Source organism: Anomaloglossus baeobatrachus, chromosome 1, assembly GCF_048569485.1.
Source record: "Anomaloglossus baeobatrachus isolate aAnoBae1 chromosome 1, aAnoBae1.hap1, whole genome shotgun sequence".
Classification (NCBI taxonomy): Eukaryota; Metazoa; Chordata; class Amphibia; order Anura; family Aromobatidae; genus Anomaloglossus; species Anomaloglossus baeobatrachus.
In genome coordinates this window covers 951,993,643-952,010,966 of record NC_134353.1, presented here as the reverse complement: position 1 = coordinate 952,010,966, position 17,324 = coordinate 951,993,643, and the positions used below count along the sequence as shown (strand labels likewise).

Genomic DNA, 17,324 nt, shown 5'->3' with positions numbered 1-17,324 from the left:
CGGGGTCTGTCGCTCTCCTCCATGTGTAGTGCGGGGTCTGTCGCTATCTCTCCTCCATGTGTAGTGCGGGGTCTGTCGCTCTCTCTCTCCTCCATGTGTAGTGCGGGGTCTGTCGCGCTCTCTCCCTCTCCTCCATGTGTAGTGCGGGGTCTGTCGCTCTCTCTCTCCCCCATGTGTAGTGCGGGGTCAGTCGCTCTCTCTCTCCCCCATGTGTAGTGCGGGGTCTGTCGCTCTCTCTCCCTCATGTGTAGTGCGGGGTCTGTCGCGCTCTCTTCCTCATGTGTAGTGCGGGGTCTGTTGCTCTCTCTCCCCCATGTGTAGTGCGGGGTCTGTCGCTCTCTCTCCCCCATGTGTAGTGCGGGGTCTGTCGCTCTCTCTCCCCCATGTGTAGTGCGGGGTCTGTCGCTCTCTCTCCCCCATGTGTAGTGCGGGGTCTGTCGCTCTCTCTCCCCCATGTGTAGTGCGGGGTCTGTCGCTCTCTCTCCCCCATGTGTAGTGCGGGGTCTGTCGCTCTCTCTCCCCCATGTGTAGTGCGGGGTCTGTCGCTCTCTCTCCTCCATGTGTGGTGCGGGGTCTGTCGCTCTCTCTCCCCCATGTGTAGTGCGGGGTCTGTCGCTCTCTCTCCTCCATGTGTGGTGCGGGGTCTGTCGCTCTCTCCCCCCCATGTGTAGTGCGGGGTCTCTCGCTCTCTCCCCCCCATGTGTAGTGCGGGGTCTCTCGCTCTCTCCCCCATGTGTAGTGCAGGGTCTCTCGCTCTCTCCCCCATGTGTAGTGCGGGGTCTCTCGCTCTCTCCCCCATGTGTAGTGCGGGGTCTTTCGCTCTCTCCCCCATGTGTAGTGCGGGGTCTCTCGCTCTCTACCCCATGTGTAGTGCGGGGTCTGTCTCGCTCTCTACCCCATGTGTAGTGCGGGGTCTGTCGCTCTCTCTCCCCCATGTGTAGTGCGGGGTCTGTCGCACTCTTTCTCCTCCATGTGTAGTGCGGGGTTTCCCCTCTCACCTTCTCCTCGGAGCCTGTGCCTCACGATAGCGTAGACACCCCCCCTTTACAGAAGCCTCCACAGCCTCTCCCCCTGCCCTGTGTAACCCCCACATCCCCCCTTCCTTATGGTTGTGGCTAAATCCCAGTGGGTATAAGGACCTGTGGGCGTGACCAGCTCCGTTAGTGGGTGTGACAGCTTTTTTGTGGGCGTGGCGATGTTTTCTTTGGTCCTCTGTATTCATGCAAGGGGGGGCTTCGCCCCCCCTGCAACTCCCCCATATAGTGGTCTTACCCCCAGACCCCCGCTTCTTTATAATCAACTCTATGCTGGCGTTGACTTAGAAGAAAAATATATCTTCTTGGTATGAGCAATGTCGTGGAGGCCTCGCCCTTTTATGGTCACATGGGCGTGACGTCAGCAGAGGTCCCTCTGGCCACTGGGATTTAGACGCTACCCCTTCCTGATAGAAGCCTCCACAGCCTCTCCCCCTGCCATGTGTAGCCCCCCATATCCCCCTCCTTAGAAAAGCCTCCACAGCCTCTCCCCCTGCCCTGTGTAGCCCCCCATATCCCCCCTCCTTATAAAGCCTCCACAGCCTTTCCCCCTGCCCTGTGTAGCCCCCCATATCCCCCCTCCTTAAAGAAGCCTCCACAGCCTCTCCCTCTGCCCTGTGTAGACTCCCATATGCCCCCTTCTTTATAGAAGCCTCCACAGCCTCTCCCCCTGCCCTGTGTAGCCCCTCATATCCCCCCTTCTTATAGAAGCCTCCACAGCCCCTGCCCTGTGTAGCCCCCCATATCCCCCTCCTTAGAAAAGCCTCCACAGCCTCTCCCCCTGCCCTGTGTAGCCCCCCATATCCCCCCTCCTTATAAAGCCTCCACAGCCTCTCCCCCTGCCCTGTGTAGCCCCCCATATCCCCCCTCCTTAAAGAAGCCTCCACAGCCTCTCCCCCTGCCCTGTGTAGCCCCCATATCCCCCCTTCCTTATAGAAGCCTTCACAGCCTCTCCCCCTGCTCTGTGTAGTCCCCCCCCCCCCCGGCAATTTTGGGCCACGCCCCTAACCACACCCATTTTACAGACACACCCATATCCACTCCCCATCCACACCCATCCAGCAAAGTGAAACTGCAGAAGCTGTCCGTGATCGCTCTAAGCCACCACAGATCAGCAATGTGCAGAACAGGCAGGGAGTTAACTACAGGGTGTGCAGGCAGCTAGGACCCAGGAGGAGAGCTGAACAGGGTGTGTAGGCAGCTAGGACCCAGGAGGAGAGCTGAACAGGGTGTGCATGCAGCTAGGACCCAGGAGGAGAGCTGAACAGGGTGTGCAGGCAGCTAGGACGCAGGAGAAGAGCTAAACAGGGTGTGCAGGCAGCTAGGACCCAGGAGGAGAGCTGAACAGGGTGTGCAGGCAGCTAGGACCCAGGAGGAGAGCTGAACAGGGTGTGCAGGCAGCTAGGACCCAGGAGAAGAGCTGAACAGGGTGTGCAGGCAGCTAGGACCCAGGAGGAGAGCTGAACAGGGTGTGCACGCAGCTAGGACCCAGGAGAAGAGCTGAACAGGGTGTGCAGGCAGCTAGGACCCAGGAGGAGAGCTGAACAGGGTGTGCACGCAGCTAGGACCCAGGAGGAGAGCTAAACAGGGTGTGCAGGCAGCTAGGACCCAGGAGGAGAGCTGAACAGGGTGTGCACGCAGCTAGGACCCAGGAGCAGAGCTGAACAGGGTGTGCAGGCAGCTAGGACCCAGGAGGAGAGCTGAACAGGGTGTGCAGGCAACTAGGACCCAGGAGGAGGGCTGAACAGGGTGTGCAGGCAGCTAGGACCCAGGAGGAGAGCTGAACAGGGTGTGCAGGTAGCTAGGACCCAGGAGGAGGGCTGAACAGGGTGTGCAGCTAAGGGTATGTTCACACATCAGGTTTTTGCTGTGCGGCACAATCCAGCGCTTTGCGGGAAAAAGGCATCCGGTTTTTTTTTGCCGCCGGGTGCGGTTTTTTCCTCATTGACTTTTATTAGCGCCGGATTGTGCCGCATGTACTTGCGTTTGATCCGGTTTTTGCCAGATGCGGCAAAAATCGTCACTCCGGCGGCCGCACAGGACGCAGAGAGGAATGTTTTTTGCCAGCAGCAAAAAATGCATAGCGCCGGGTGCAGCGCTGTGCGGCATGGTGCATAATGAAAGTCTATGCGAGCCGGATAAGGTGGCATGCTTCAAACACCGGAAGCATGTACCGTATCCGGTTCTTACTTCTGAGCATGCCCAGAAGTGATATAAATTCATTGCTTGTCAGAAAATTAATCAATCACTCACTAACTCTCTCTCAAACTCTCTCACTCACTGACTAACTCATTCATTCACTCTCACCCACTCACCGATCACCGGCGCGGGGCTGCACGGCTGTCACACTGCTCCGGCGGCTTCTCCTGATTTGAAAATGCCGGCCGCCCATTACTCAATCTCGTATTCACTGCTTTCCCCGCACACCGGCGCCCATGATTGGTTGCAGTCAGACACGCCCCCACACTGAGTGACAGCTGTCTCACTGCAACCAATCACAGCCGCCGGTGGGGGGGGGTCTATATTGTGCAGTAAAATAAATAAAGAATTTTTTAAAAAAAAAGGCGTGCCTTCCCCCCCAATTTTGATACCAGCGCTGGGGGGATTAATTACCTTAGCAGCAGCACAGACAGACACTAGTTTCGGATAACGCGCTCCGCTCTGTAATGCTCACGTCTCGTGTTAGGATGGTAGGAGGGAAAAGCAGCGAGGCGGGGAGAGAGTGGGTCATCGGAGCCACGGGATACAGACCTCCCGCCCGGGGCAACGGGACAAACTCTGCAAATCGTGATAGTCCCGCTGTATCCGGGACGGTTGGGAGGTATGTCTATAACTAATGAGGAAAAGCTGAATCTTCTCCACCTAAGGGCTGCTTCTCACTTGCGAGTTTCTCGCAGTAGAGCAATGTGAGAAAAACTCGCATTGGAATCGGACACATGTTAGTGAATGATTCAGCTCTCATCTGCGATTTTTTTTTTCTCAGTCCAAATCGGACTGAGAAAAAAATCGCAGCATGCTGCTTTTTTGCGAGTTTCTCGCACCATTTGTCCCAATGATTTCCTATGGAAGGGGATTAAAAGTAGGATCACACACGCGTACCAGCGTTCACATTTGCGAGTGTGGCAGTAACTTCACTCATAAAATATTCAACAGATGAATGTGACATCACATTCCCAAAGGTAAATTAAATGACACATGTATAATAGCTTTTAGATAATTAAGATGTTGCATGAAACTAGCATCACAAACGCGACACAAACGCGAGCAAAAAGCATCGCACTTGCGTTGCACTCGCACCTAACGTGAACTAAAATCAGCCGAGTTTTTTTCAGCCCAGCCGGACCGATTTTACTCGCATAGATGTGTTTCCAGCCTAAGGGTCAGGATCCATCCGCTCTGCCCCGCCCACAGCTCTGCCCCGCCCACAGCTCTGACCCTCCTTTTCCGGTGACGTCATCCCCTCAGGAAAGAAGCTCCCTTGGTTGAGCCTAGAGAATACAGGCTCCTTGCAGGTCGTGACTGCAGCCTATACAGTCTAGCTGCTTCACTAATGAAGATGCTAGAGAATACAGGCTGCTTCCAGGTATATATTGGTGCCTGTACATTCTGATGTAGCTAGTAATGTATACCTGGAAGGAGGCTGTATTCTCTAGTGTCTTCAGTGGTGAAGTTGCTAGACTGTAGGGGCTGCAGTCAGGACCTGGAAGGAGCCTGTACATTCTAATGTAGCCAGTAATATATACCTGCAAGGAGCCTGTATTCTCTAGTGTCTTCAGTGGTGAAGCTGCTAGACTGTATGGGCTGCAGTCAGGACCTGCAAGGAGCCTGTATTCTCTAGACTCGCTCGAGAATTCAGACTCCTTCCAGGTATATATTACTGGCTACATCAGAATATACAGTCACCTTATATGACCTGACTGCAGCCCATACAGTCTAGCTGCTGCAATAGTGAAGACACTATAGAATACAGGCTCGTTCCAGGTGTATATTAGTGAGGACATCAGAATGTACAGGCTGCTTCCAGGGCCTGACTTCAGCCCATACAGTAGAGAATACAGACTCCTTCCAGGGCCTGACTGCAGCCCATACAGTCTAGCTGCTTCACTAATGAAGACGCTAGAGAGTACAGGCTCTTTCCAGGTATATATTAGTAAGGACCTCTGAATGTATGGGCTCCTTCCAGGTCCTGACTGCAGCCTATACAGTAGAGAATACAGGCTCCTTCCAGGGCCTGACTGCAGCCCATACAGTCTAGCTGCTTCACTAATGAAGACGCTAGAGAGTACAGGCTCTTTCCAGGTATATATTAGTAAGGACCTCTGAATGTATGGGCTCCTTCCATGTCCTGACTGCAGCCTATACAGTAGAGAATACAGGCTCCTTCCAGTACCTGACTGCAGCCCATACAGTCTAGCTGCTTCACTAATGAAGACGCTAGAGAGTATAGGCTCCCTCCAGGTATATATTCGTAAGGACCTCTGAATGTATGGGCTCCTTCCAGGTCCTGACTGCAACCCATACAGTAGAGAATACAGGACTGACTGCAGCCCATACAGAATAGCTGCTTGACTAATGAAGAGGCTAACAATTCAAAATTGGGGACCCAACAAGAATTCCATGACTTCATGAGATGTATAAATGTCAACAATTGTAACCTTAGGTTTACTCACCAAATCCATAAATCACATTTGGCGTTCTTGGACGTGGAAATCTGTATTGAAGATAATGGGACTTTATCAACCAAGACCTACAGGAAGCCAACCTCCACAAATAGCCTACTTCGGTGGGATAGCTTTCATCCTATTTCCCTTAAAAAAAGGTATTCCTAAAGGTCAATACCTTAGAGTAAGGAGGAATTGTTCCAACGATCGGGACTTTTTTGAACAAGCAAGAGACCTTAGGACACGCTTTAGGGAAAGGGGCTATCCACATGAAGTCCTCTGTAATGCTTTCCACCGTGCTCAGAGTAAAGAACGTGGTTCCCTTTTACAGACAAATCAAAGGCAAAGTACATATGATGACCAATCTGATAGTGTGTTTAAAATGTTGCGTAGACACTGGGGGATCCTGAGGGCTGACCCTGATTTGGTGGATGTTCTATCCCCTCGACCTATGGTCACATTTAGAAAAGGAGGCTCCATTAGGGATCAACTGGTGCACAGCCACTACAGTCGACCCGTGCCAGTGGGCACGTGGCTTGATCGTCAGCCGTTGGGTACTTTTCGCTGTGGTGGCTGTAAGTATTGTGACTGGATTATACAATGTAAATCGGTCATTAGCGCCAGTACTGGTCGTGAGTACTATCTGAGAGATTTTGCAAACTGTAAAAGCGAGGGCCTGGTCTACCTAGCAACATGTGATTGTCCCCTTGACTATGTAGGCAAAACTAGGAGGGAATTGAGAAGGCGTAAAGGGGAACATGTCGGTGACATCAGGCATAAAAGAGAGACCCCTATAGCAAGACATGTGTGGGATTTCCATCAGGGTAATATTAAATCAGTCCGCTTCAGAGTCCTAGAAATGATTAGACCGAATCCCAGAGGAGGTGATTGGGATTCTGAGGAAGGAATGCCAGTGGATATTCCGATTAAAAACTCAATCCCCAAATGGTCTAAATGAACAATTAAATTATACACCGTTTATTTGAGGGGATCCCCTCATATAGCCCCTTCAGAGTAGGTGCCTCCAAGTTCCAGTTAGGATAGCCATTTATCATACCACGTAAATGGTGGTTACTTTTACTCCCTACAAATAGCATGGAGTTGAATATCTTTTTGAATATAGGTGATTCATTTGGGGGGTAGTCCATATGCTTAGGTGGAGAAAGTTTTTACTTTTTCCTCCTCCCCCTTTTTTCATTAGGGGTATTGTATGTCCACGTTGGTACACTTGTAGCATATGGTTACTTAGTAGAATAAATTTGCCTACAATGTGACGGTTAAGTAGCAGGTAGATAAGTAAATATATATCGATAGGATGTCAAATTAGCGTTTTGATGCCCCATTATTATGTTGATAATTTTGAAAAAAATAAATACGGAGTTAATCTTCAACTTATATTGTTGATATCACATTATATGAATTAAATGACTACCTTTTGCGTTATTCTGATGCCTTTGTACCTGAGATAAGCGATTTTCGAGCCCTTCAGCCATCTAAGGACGCATTAGAAAAAAAAAAAAAATTCTGGTTGCCTTGGTGATTAATGAAGATATGCAGTGAAAGGCCACTATTTTTATCTGGCGGTTCCGGGACCTCCCTTGTGCTCGGGTGATTTGTTACATGTAAACGATATAATGCCCCCTGACATTGTTTATGCATATGGGGCGACATTTAATATAGGGTTTTACATGCATTCTTTGTCCACTGCGCATGCGCGGTCTGACGCACAATATAGGGGGATATCGTGCTTCCTGGCGTGTCAGGCGCGTGCGCGTTATAAGACAGTACGTCATGATAAGACGTCTCTGTCAGGTTACCATGGCACCGCGTCTAGAGTCGATGGGCGTGTTTTGCGCCCTTATATGGTTTGTGCAGGCGCAGGGATCGGAAATAACAGCATTAAGTAGTCAGGTAATGAGCTATGACATCCGGTTATGCGCAATGTCTATCCCACACGCTCTTGCGTTTGAATGATCCTTTGACATGCGCATTATGCTTAGATGGGACAGAAGCCTGCGGACTTTTGCTTTGGACATTTATCTACTACTAGAAGGTGGCCCGATTCTACGCATTGGGTATTCTAGAATTTACGTATTGTGTAGTTCATGTATGATTTTTGTTATATATATATATATATAGATGTTGTGTGTAGTTACCAAGTGTTTGTGTAGGGCGCTGTACATGTTCTGGGTGTTGTCTGGGTGTGGCGGGGGGTGAGAGCGGTGTTGTATGTGTGTTGCGTTGTTTGTGGAGCGCTGTGTGTCTGTCGCGTTGTGTGTGTGTGTGTTGCGCGGTTTGTGTGGGTGTGGTGTGTTTTGGGGGGAGGTATGTTTTGTGCAATGTGTGTGTTGTGCGGTATGTGCGTATATTTATGTATGCCGCGGTGTTTGTGTTGGGTGTTGTGTGTGTGCAGCGTTGTCTGTGTGTGTGGGTGTCTGTGTATGGCGGTGTTTGTGGTTCCCAGTGTGTGTGTGGTGTGTTGTGTGTGTGTGTGTGTGTTGGGGGGAGGTGTGCACCTCCCATCGTGCCCCATCCCCCATGCTGCGCACTCCCCATCGTGCCCCATCCCCCATGCTGCGCACTCCCCATCATGCTCCATCCCCCATGCTGCGCACTCCCCATCGTGATACATCCCCCATGCTGCGCACTCCCCATCGTGCTACATCCCCCATGCTGCGCACTCCCCATCGTGCTACATCCCTCATGCTGTGCACCCCCCATCATGCTACATCCCCCATCGTGCTACATCCCCCATCGTGCTACATCCCCCATGCTGCGCACTCCCCATCGTGCTCCATCCGCCATGCTGCGCACCCGCCATCGTGCTCCATCCGCCATGCTGCGCACTCCCCATCGTGCTACTTCCCCCATGCTGCGCACTCCCCATCGTGCTACATCCCCCATGCTGCGCACCCCCCATCGTGCTCCATCCGCCATGCTGCGCACTCCCCATCGTGCTACATCCCCCATGCTGCGCACTCCCCATCGTGCTACATCCCCCATGCTGCGCACTCCCCATCGTGCTACATCCCCCATGCTGCGCACTCCCCATCGTGCTACATCCCCCATGCTGCGCACCCCCCATCGTGCTACATCCCCCATGCTATAATAGTTCTCCTATTATACTCAGAGAGGAGTATAATAGGAGGACTGTAATAGGAGGAGTAGTCCTGGGGGGAGAGGAGTATAATGCCGGCTCCCTGCACATGTGTACCGGGAGCCGGTGTACGCTGGTAACTATGATACACATCGGGTAACTAAGGGACCTTAGTTACCCGATGTGTATAATCGTTACCAGCGTTCACGGGCTCCGTCAAGATCCCAGCATCGCAAGGGTATGTCTGGCGCTGCTGGGATCGTGACGGAGCCGGTGTACACTGGTAACTATGATACACATCGGGTAACCAAGGGACCTTAGTTACCCGATGTGTATAATGGTTACCAGCGTTCACCGGCTCCGTCACGATCCCAGCAGCGCAAGGTTATGTCTGGCGAGGCGTGCGGAGGGCTGGGGCGAGCAGCCAATCCATGCGGAGGGGGGGGCCAGGCCGAGGCGACCGACCAATCCGTGGGGGGCGGAGCCGAGGCGAGGCGAGCAGCCAATCCGTGGGGGGGCGGGGCCATGGCGATCCCAGCGGCCAGTCAGCTTTGTGTCACCGTAAGGACACAATTTTGGAGCAAGACAGACAGACAGACAGACAGAATAAGGCAATTATATATATAGATTGGATGATATGGTCTATTTAAACTGCCGGTTTAATGGCGGCAGTTACTGCCATAAGAAGACATGTATCACCATTGAATGTTTCCCTTTTTCTCCCTGGGCCTCCTGATGAACCGGATTAGAGGGCGGAGAAACGCGTCGAGGCAGTGCAGATGCACTTCAAAAAAGGGAAGTTAATATTTATCGTTTAATATAATGATATTCAGTCATTATATTTGAGTGTATATACTGGTATTATTCCAGTTTATTAGGATTGCTATATGCAAATACACTGTCTAGTAAAGGTTGGTTTTGGTATCTATATATGAACCTGTAAACCCTGTATATAAATCTTTAACCCTGTAAATTTGGGGCATGTTAAATTGATATGGGAAACAGGGTATTATAATATCCATTTGATTTTGCCCTCTCTTTGAGACCGGCTGAGGGTTCTATAAGGCCAACCAATAACTTTAGTGTAGTGCATAGGCATCCCTATTTGTCCTTTATATGGTAGGAAAATATTAGGGTAAGTGAGGGATAGCCACCGAGGAACGGGGGCGCCCAGTTACGTTAAGGCGGTATTACCTCCGTCGGTAGGAAGGAGTCAAGTTGCAGGTCTATAACAGGGTTATTTTAATCCCTCTGTGGGACCCCAGACTCCAATCTTGTTGATTTTCATCTTTATTGTATATAATCTTCATTCCTTGATTAGGAGTGGCATCTCTGGTGTATATTTATACTAAAAAAAACACCAAAAAGGAGCCAAGACAAATGATATGTGCACACACAGAATGTGGTGAGCCTTCCTCATAAAGATTTCTTTTTTCTGGCGTCATTTATAGGTTACAGTTCAGACACTGTGCATTTCACTCATTATATGATGGGCTCCCAGCGCAAGCCTCATTAGTGTGCATGTCTAATGCTAAGCAGCCGCCCCTCCCCCCTAGTGTGGAGGTTGAGTGGCTGTGACATCAGCATCGTGCACCTCGGCTGCGGCCATCTTTATGAGGAAGGCTCACCACATTCTGTGTGTGCACATATCATTTGTCTTGGCTCCTTTTTGGTGTTTTTTTTATATAGTTATTTGTGGTTTTTCTAACTAATTCAGTGTAGGGACTCGCAAGTGTGAGAATCCTTGACGAACGGATTGCGAGCTTACATATTTTGGGCCAAAATATAAACTAATATCTCACTATTTGAGGTATGGCACATTTTATCCATTTTTGCAGGATGTGTGTGGACCTTTGGCATTCAGGTGGTTAAATGGTGAGCCTGTCGTGTTATGTACTCATAGTGCTAACTGACCCGCCTGGACCTGGTGTTGTGCGTCATTTATAGGCCTTAATTCAGACACTGTGCATCTCGTGTATCCGTGCGAGATGCACCTATATAGTGCTGTTTAGCCCGCCTGACCTGGGTTTCTGGCGTCATTTATAGGTCACAGTTCAGACACTGTGCATTTCACTCATTATATGATGGGCTCCCAGTGCAAGCCTCATGAGTGTGCATGTCTAATGCTAAGCAGCCGTCCCTCACCTCTAGTGTGGAGGTTGTGTGGCTGTATCATCAGCATCTTGCACCCGGGCTGCAGCCATCTTTATGAGGAAGGCTCACCACATTCTGTGTGTGCACATATCATTTGTCTTGGCTCCTTTTTGGTGTTTTTTTGATATAGCATATTTATACTACCCTTGTTATTTGTTGCACGGGTGAATCACTTGGGAAATTTTAAGATTTAATAAAATAAAATAGTTTTTTTAAAGGGATTGTTTTTCCACTTTATATGTACTTTTGACTAATGAAGACACTAGAGAGTACAGGTTACTTCCAGGTATATATTAGTGACTACATCAGAATGTATGGGCTCCTTCCAGGCAAGGGCGTAACAATAGGGTGCTCGTAGGGGTCATGATCAGCCTCAGAGGTACAGGGTAATATACAAGAGGACAAGAGTAAAGTGCAAAATTCAATATACTTTATTAAGACATACACAACACAGAAAGATTAAAATGGTACACTACCATATCATTAGGGAACACTAAACCACAATCCTAGTGTAATAAAATAACAGCCTACTGTGGTATATCATTGTATAAGAGCAAATAGCTATATAGATAGTGGCTGTCAAAGGGTTAATTCAGGACAGAAGGTAAATGGTAATATCTAATAAGACAGGGGCTCTGGATGGGGATACAGCACATAGGTCTATCATGGAGTCTCCAGCAGGGAAAGGGGAAAGACCATGATGATAATAAGGCTGAAGTCAGGAATAGAGAATACAGATCCTACAAATTTGAGGATAAAGAACCATCAGTGTAGGAGATTTACTTCATTTTCTTACCTAAAGTGCTAATGCAGTGGAGGATTCAAGGCCCCGCCCTTTTCTGGTCACATTTGCGTGACGTCAGCAGAGGTTCCTCTGGCCACTGGGATTTAGACGCTACCCCTTCCTGATAGAAGCCCCCACAGCCTCTTCCCCTGCCCTGTGTAGCCCCCATATACCCCTTCCTTATAGAAGCCTCCACAGCCTCTCCCCCTGCCCCGTGTAGCCCCCCCATATCCGCCTTGCTTGTAGAAGCCTCCACAGCCAAGGCTCCCCACCTTGAGAAAGCTTACACCCCGCGAAACGCGCGTCGGATGGAGACCCTGGGCGTTTTTTAGGGATTTCATTCAGACTTGGGACTGTGCTGGGGCCATCGGCACTTGGAGCACACTATTGAATCCTCCACTGCACTAGCACTTTAGGTAAGAAAATGAAGTAAATCTCCTGTGTGCTCCTACACTGATGGTTCTTTATCCTCAAATTTGTAGGATCTGTATTCTCTATTCCTGACTTCAGCCTTATTATTATCATGGTCTCTCCCCTTTCCCTGCTGGAGACTCCATGATGGACCTATGTGCTGTATCTCCCATCCACAGCCCCTGTCTTATTAGATATTACCATTTACCTTCTGTCCTGAATTAACCCTTTGACAGCCACTATCTATATAGCTATTTGCTCTTATACAATGATATACCACAGTAGGCTGTTATTTTATTACACTAGGATTGTGGTTTAGTGTTCCCTAATGATATGGTAGTGTATTATATTGGGATTCTGATCTGGCTTATATATCCTGAGTCATATTGCAAAGGATTGTTGAAAATCCACTTGTGACTTTTAGGATCGCTACTTCCAATAGGTGGCGCTGTGCTAGAGTTTGTCTCCTTTACTGGAGAGACAATTTGAATATTTCTTAGAGGGGCGTGGCAGCTATAAGTCCCCTTACCTGGCAGCCAGACTGGCTTGCAAAGTCTCCTTAAGGAGAATAGTGTTCCCCCGTGGTCCCCACATAGCTTTCTCATGAGCCAGACCAGACACCCCATACTTTGCACTGACGAGGGGCAAGCACCCCAAAACACCGTGTCTGCAAATTGGGATTCTGATCTGGCTTATATATCCTGAGTCATATTGCAAAGGATTGTTGAAAATCCACTTGTGACTTTTAGGATCGCTACTTCCAATAGGTGGCGCTGCGCTAGAGTTTGTCTCCTTTACTGGAGAGACAATTTGTATATTATTATGATTCTGAGTAGTGCAGGCACCTCCTCTGCCCTACCTCGGCCGACGTGGTGCTTATATTGATGGCTCTCATTATGAGAATTGTGTTGTTCGGAGGTACAGGGGCCTGGGTCCGCCGACCACTGAACCCAGCGTCTGCTTCTCTGTCACTGTGCGGCAGTCTGCCCGGGTCGTTCCCGAGGTGACTGTTCGCAGCCGCCGGAGGACTGGCACTGTACATTTAATTGCGGCCAGGAAACTCTGTCATCCCATGGTGCAGCGTGCAGCACCTTGATGAACTCATCACACTGCGGCCTCATCACAGTTAACATGCAACGCCATGCGGTAATGGTAAGCGTGCGCTCCATGGATGAGCTGGAGAATCTATATCCTGCCATTTCCTGGTTAGGTGGTATGGTGCAGTATGTCTGTGTGGGGGCAGGTTATACAGGGGATGTGTGTCTGTGTGGGGGGTATACAGGGGGCAATGTGTCTGTGTATGGGGAAGTTATATAGGGGGCAGTGTATCTGTGTGGGGAGAATTTAGGCTATCTGGAGGGCAATGAGGCTGTATTATGCTATATTGAAGACTATGAGACTGCATTATGCTATATGGAGAGCTATGAGGCTGCATTAAACTATATAGATGGCTATGAGGCTGCATTATACTATTTGGAGGGATATGAGACTGCATTTTACTATATGAATGGCTACAAAGCTGCATTATACTATACCAAGGGCTATCAGGCTGCATTATACTATTGTGGAGGACCATATATACCAGAATGGGGGACATGTATACCAGGATAATGGCATATTGCAGGAGATGGACCATACATAGCAGGATGAGGTACATTATATAGCAGGAAGAGGTACATAATACATAATGAAGGGGGAGAGGGATGAATTTGTGAGTCTTTATAGGATTTAGAACGTTAAATGGTGCCCATACATCTAATCAATGTGTGTGTGGAGTGGGGAGGGGGGGCCTAGAGCAAAATATTGCACCAGGGCCCATCGGACTGTAGTTATGCCACTGCTTCCAGGTATATATTAGTGAGGATTTCAGAATGTATGGGGTCCTGGTAGGTCTTCATTGCAGGCCATATGCATTCTAGGCCATTTACTTGGGAAGACAGTATAATGCAAAGCTCTCAACCGTCCAGTATCAAGCGATCTCAGTCCCGTTATCCCGACACGTCGAGGTTCTGCCTCTCTCTTTGCTGGGTCCAGCGCTCCTCCTGCTCATTTTGAAGAATGTATGTCATCTTTCTGCACACATACATAATAAAAACAATCCAATTCTCATCTCCCCAAGACTCCGACTCATTAACTGAATGTTCACAAGTATCTGATGTCTCAATGAGCCCCAGCCCACACTGAAGATTTAAAAATGTGTTATCAGTGAGCTCTATTGCAGTCTAAACCCAGACACATGATATAGGTACATAGAGATACATTCTACAGAGCAGTGTGTCTCTAGGTCACTTTATTCATTCGATAGATAAAGAAAAATAAAAAAAATTACTTAATATAAAATTTATAAATATAACAAGTGAAAAAATGTAATTGTTTTTAAAGCCTTCATCACCAAGCCTCTTACTTTCCTAACAAGATTTTAAACAAATTTCACTTTCCTGACTGGATCTTTTTTTAAATTTTTTTAAATGTCACTCTGGAACACTTCAATGGATCCCAGTTATTCGGAGATTGTTCTTCATGTGTTATTGTACTTATATTTTTTTGCTTTTTAAACCTGTCGTGCATGTAGCCACAGTATTGCTCTTACACAATTGTCATATTGATTTTTGGACTTTCAACCCATGCATATGTGTGCCGCCCCCACGCCTGTAGCAGTTGGGCTGCTCAGATCCAGACCCGCTATGTGGCTCGAGGGATCTTCCAGACCCGGGGGTCACGCGGACACGCCAAATAAAAGGGGGATGTTTTTGTACGGGCTTGGCCGTATTCAGTTTGTGACGCCACCCACGGTGTGTGGTGAAGTGTGGCACCACCGCTGCGGCTTTGGGGCATCCGGGGGAGATGTAGTGGCATCTGGATGTTAACCCCTCCGTGGATAGGGATGGTTGCCCAGGGACCCAGTGTCTCTATGCAGGGGATGGAAATGGCAGGGGCCGGTGCGCCTGGACATACCAGGGGATGTTTGGTTACTCACGGATGAATAAATCACACGAGTCTTTTGGTAAACCAAGGTGCTGGTGGCCGGCCGCAGCGGCCGGTTGTACTCTGGTCCCCCACCCAGGCTGGTGGTCACCGTCTTTCCCTCTGCACTGTTTTTGTGTTCGTTTGGACTTCCCGGTATGGAACACGGGAGTCCGCTCCCGGCTTGTTGTGTACCTGACGAGCCGTGCCCGCTGACGCTGACCCGTGGGATCTCCTGGGCCCTGGTGGTTGCCCTATCCCTCTCTGTGGGTGGTTGTCTGCTTTTGGGACTTTGGTTAGGACAGGACCTATAATCCTGCCCTCAATTGGTTAATTAGCTAGGTCGTTGGTTCCGGTCCTGGCTTCAGGGTCCGAGTACCCCCTCTGTGCATGGTTTCCGGGTCGGTTCTCCGGTGTCGGTATCGGCGGGCTACAACCCTGTCCCGGTCCACCTTGGATCTCAGTCTGCCGCCTTCCCGTCGCCTGCCGACGGAGACCACCGTCTGCCACCTAAAGGCACCAGGGCTCCAACCCTGGCACCGGACAAATTGAGCTTCACCTCTGCTGGAGCTACACCTAGCTCTACACTTTATCTGCTTAACTCGCGTGTTTTCCGCCCCGGGCTGTCTAGACCCCTGGGTGGGTGTTTCCTAACCGCCTGGTCCCACACACTGGTGTGCCTGTCTTGCCCTGAGGGGGATGGCTAGGGTTTCAAGGTCGGCTGTGTGTAACCCTGTGAGGGATGGTGTTGTGCGGGGGCCTAATGTGTGACTACCTGGTTCTGCCAGGGCGTCACACATGCATTGTGTTCCGAGATTGTACAGATATGCATAGATGTTTGATAAGCCCTTATACAGATTATATGAAAGCTCCCATAAACATAGGGCCAAAGTCGCCAGGATCAGACAACAGTCTGATGTGTATGGAGGCTATCTGACTTAAGGGTGCTTTACACGCTGAGACATCGCTAGCAATCTCATTAGCGATGTTACACGCCAGATCGCAGATACGATTTGCCGAGATCGCACATGTGACCGGCGCTATAAAAACGACATATGTGCGATCTTGGCAAATCGTATCTGCGATCTTGCATGTCACATCGCTAATGAGATCACTAGCGATGTTGCAGCGTGTAAAGCACCCTTTACCTCGAGAATGGATGTCAAGGGAGGGAAGGAACTGGCATGTTGGAATTCCACTTGTTGATCCTTTTGTTCTCTTGAAAGATAATCCACCCCCAGAGGAGGCGACATCTGCTCTCAGATAGAGAACACAAGAACATTTGGCCGAGCACTCCTGTATGTGATAGTCAAGAGAGAGCTGTAAGCCAAATGATTGTAGGGATTGTTTACGGGCCTTAAAGGGATTGTTTAGTGAAAACAAGTTATCACTTATCCATGGGCCAGGTGATAACCAGCTGATCAGTGTCCGATCACTGGGACCCGCACAGATTGGGAAAACGGGGAATTTTTATCCATATGTTTCAGGTATGTGTGACATCCATTTTTAACACGGATGACACACGTACTCATGTTATTCTATTGTGTTTCTCACACATGCATGTTTTCACATGGACCATGTGGCCCCACGTTTCCCTGCACACAGACGTCCGTTTTTTCTCCGGCAGCATGGGTGTCACACATTGATGTGATCCGTGTGACACATACCGGAGAAAACACGTGTCTCTGAAAAAAAATTATTTTTTTTTTTATACTCACTTGTCTCCAGCCCTGCAGTCACTTGCTTCAGATCCCCGCTCATTATACTCAATGAATATGCAATGCACAGAGGACCTGTAAGCAGCAGCGCCAGAGACATCAGTGCCAGGGACAGCATCGTTGGGGACAGGCGAGTATCCAGCAGTGTGTGTGCAGTGAGGTCAGGTCATCATAGTATCGACAGTGACTTCACAGGTTCATTAAAGTTCATTGGGAACTCAGATGAACCCATGAAATTACTGCCGCGACACTCACAGTAGCGTGGACATCACAGGGGTGTCATCAGGATGTCATCTGAGTTCATTGTGAACTCATACTGCTGAGGGCGTTCCTGCGGTGACCTGAGCTCATCTTATGAGATCCTGGTCACTGAACGGAAGTATACACAGCAGTGTGTGCGCGCTCTCATAATCCATGAAGAACGTTCGGTTCTCCATTGAATGTGACAGCAGTATAGGATCGACATGGCCGCCCCCAATTGGATTTCGGCAGACCAGGATT

The 17,324-nt window shown here is 49.4% G+C and overlaps 1 protein-coding gene across 1 annotated transcript in view; it reads right to left on the bottom strand.

The window, feature by feature from the left end:
* Positions 1-16,941, bottom strand: part of LOC142259616 (uncharacterized) — a 96,227-nt gene extending 79,286 nt beyond the window's left edge. Inside the window, exon 1 of the mRNA XM_075331873.1 lies at positions 16,824-16,941. Within this exon, the coding sequence (XP_075187988.1) occupies positions 16,824-16,941 (118 nt within the window). The remainder of the gene's footprint in view (positions 1-16,823) is intronic.
* Between the last annotated feature and the right edge of the window lie 383 nt (positions 16,942-17,324).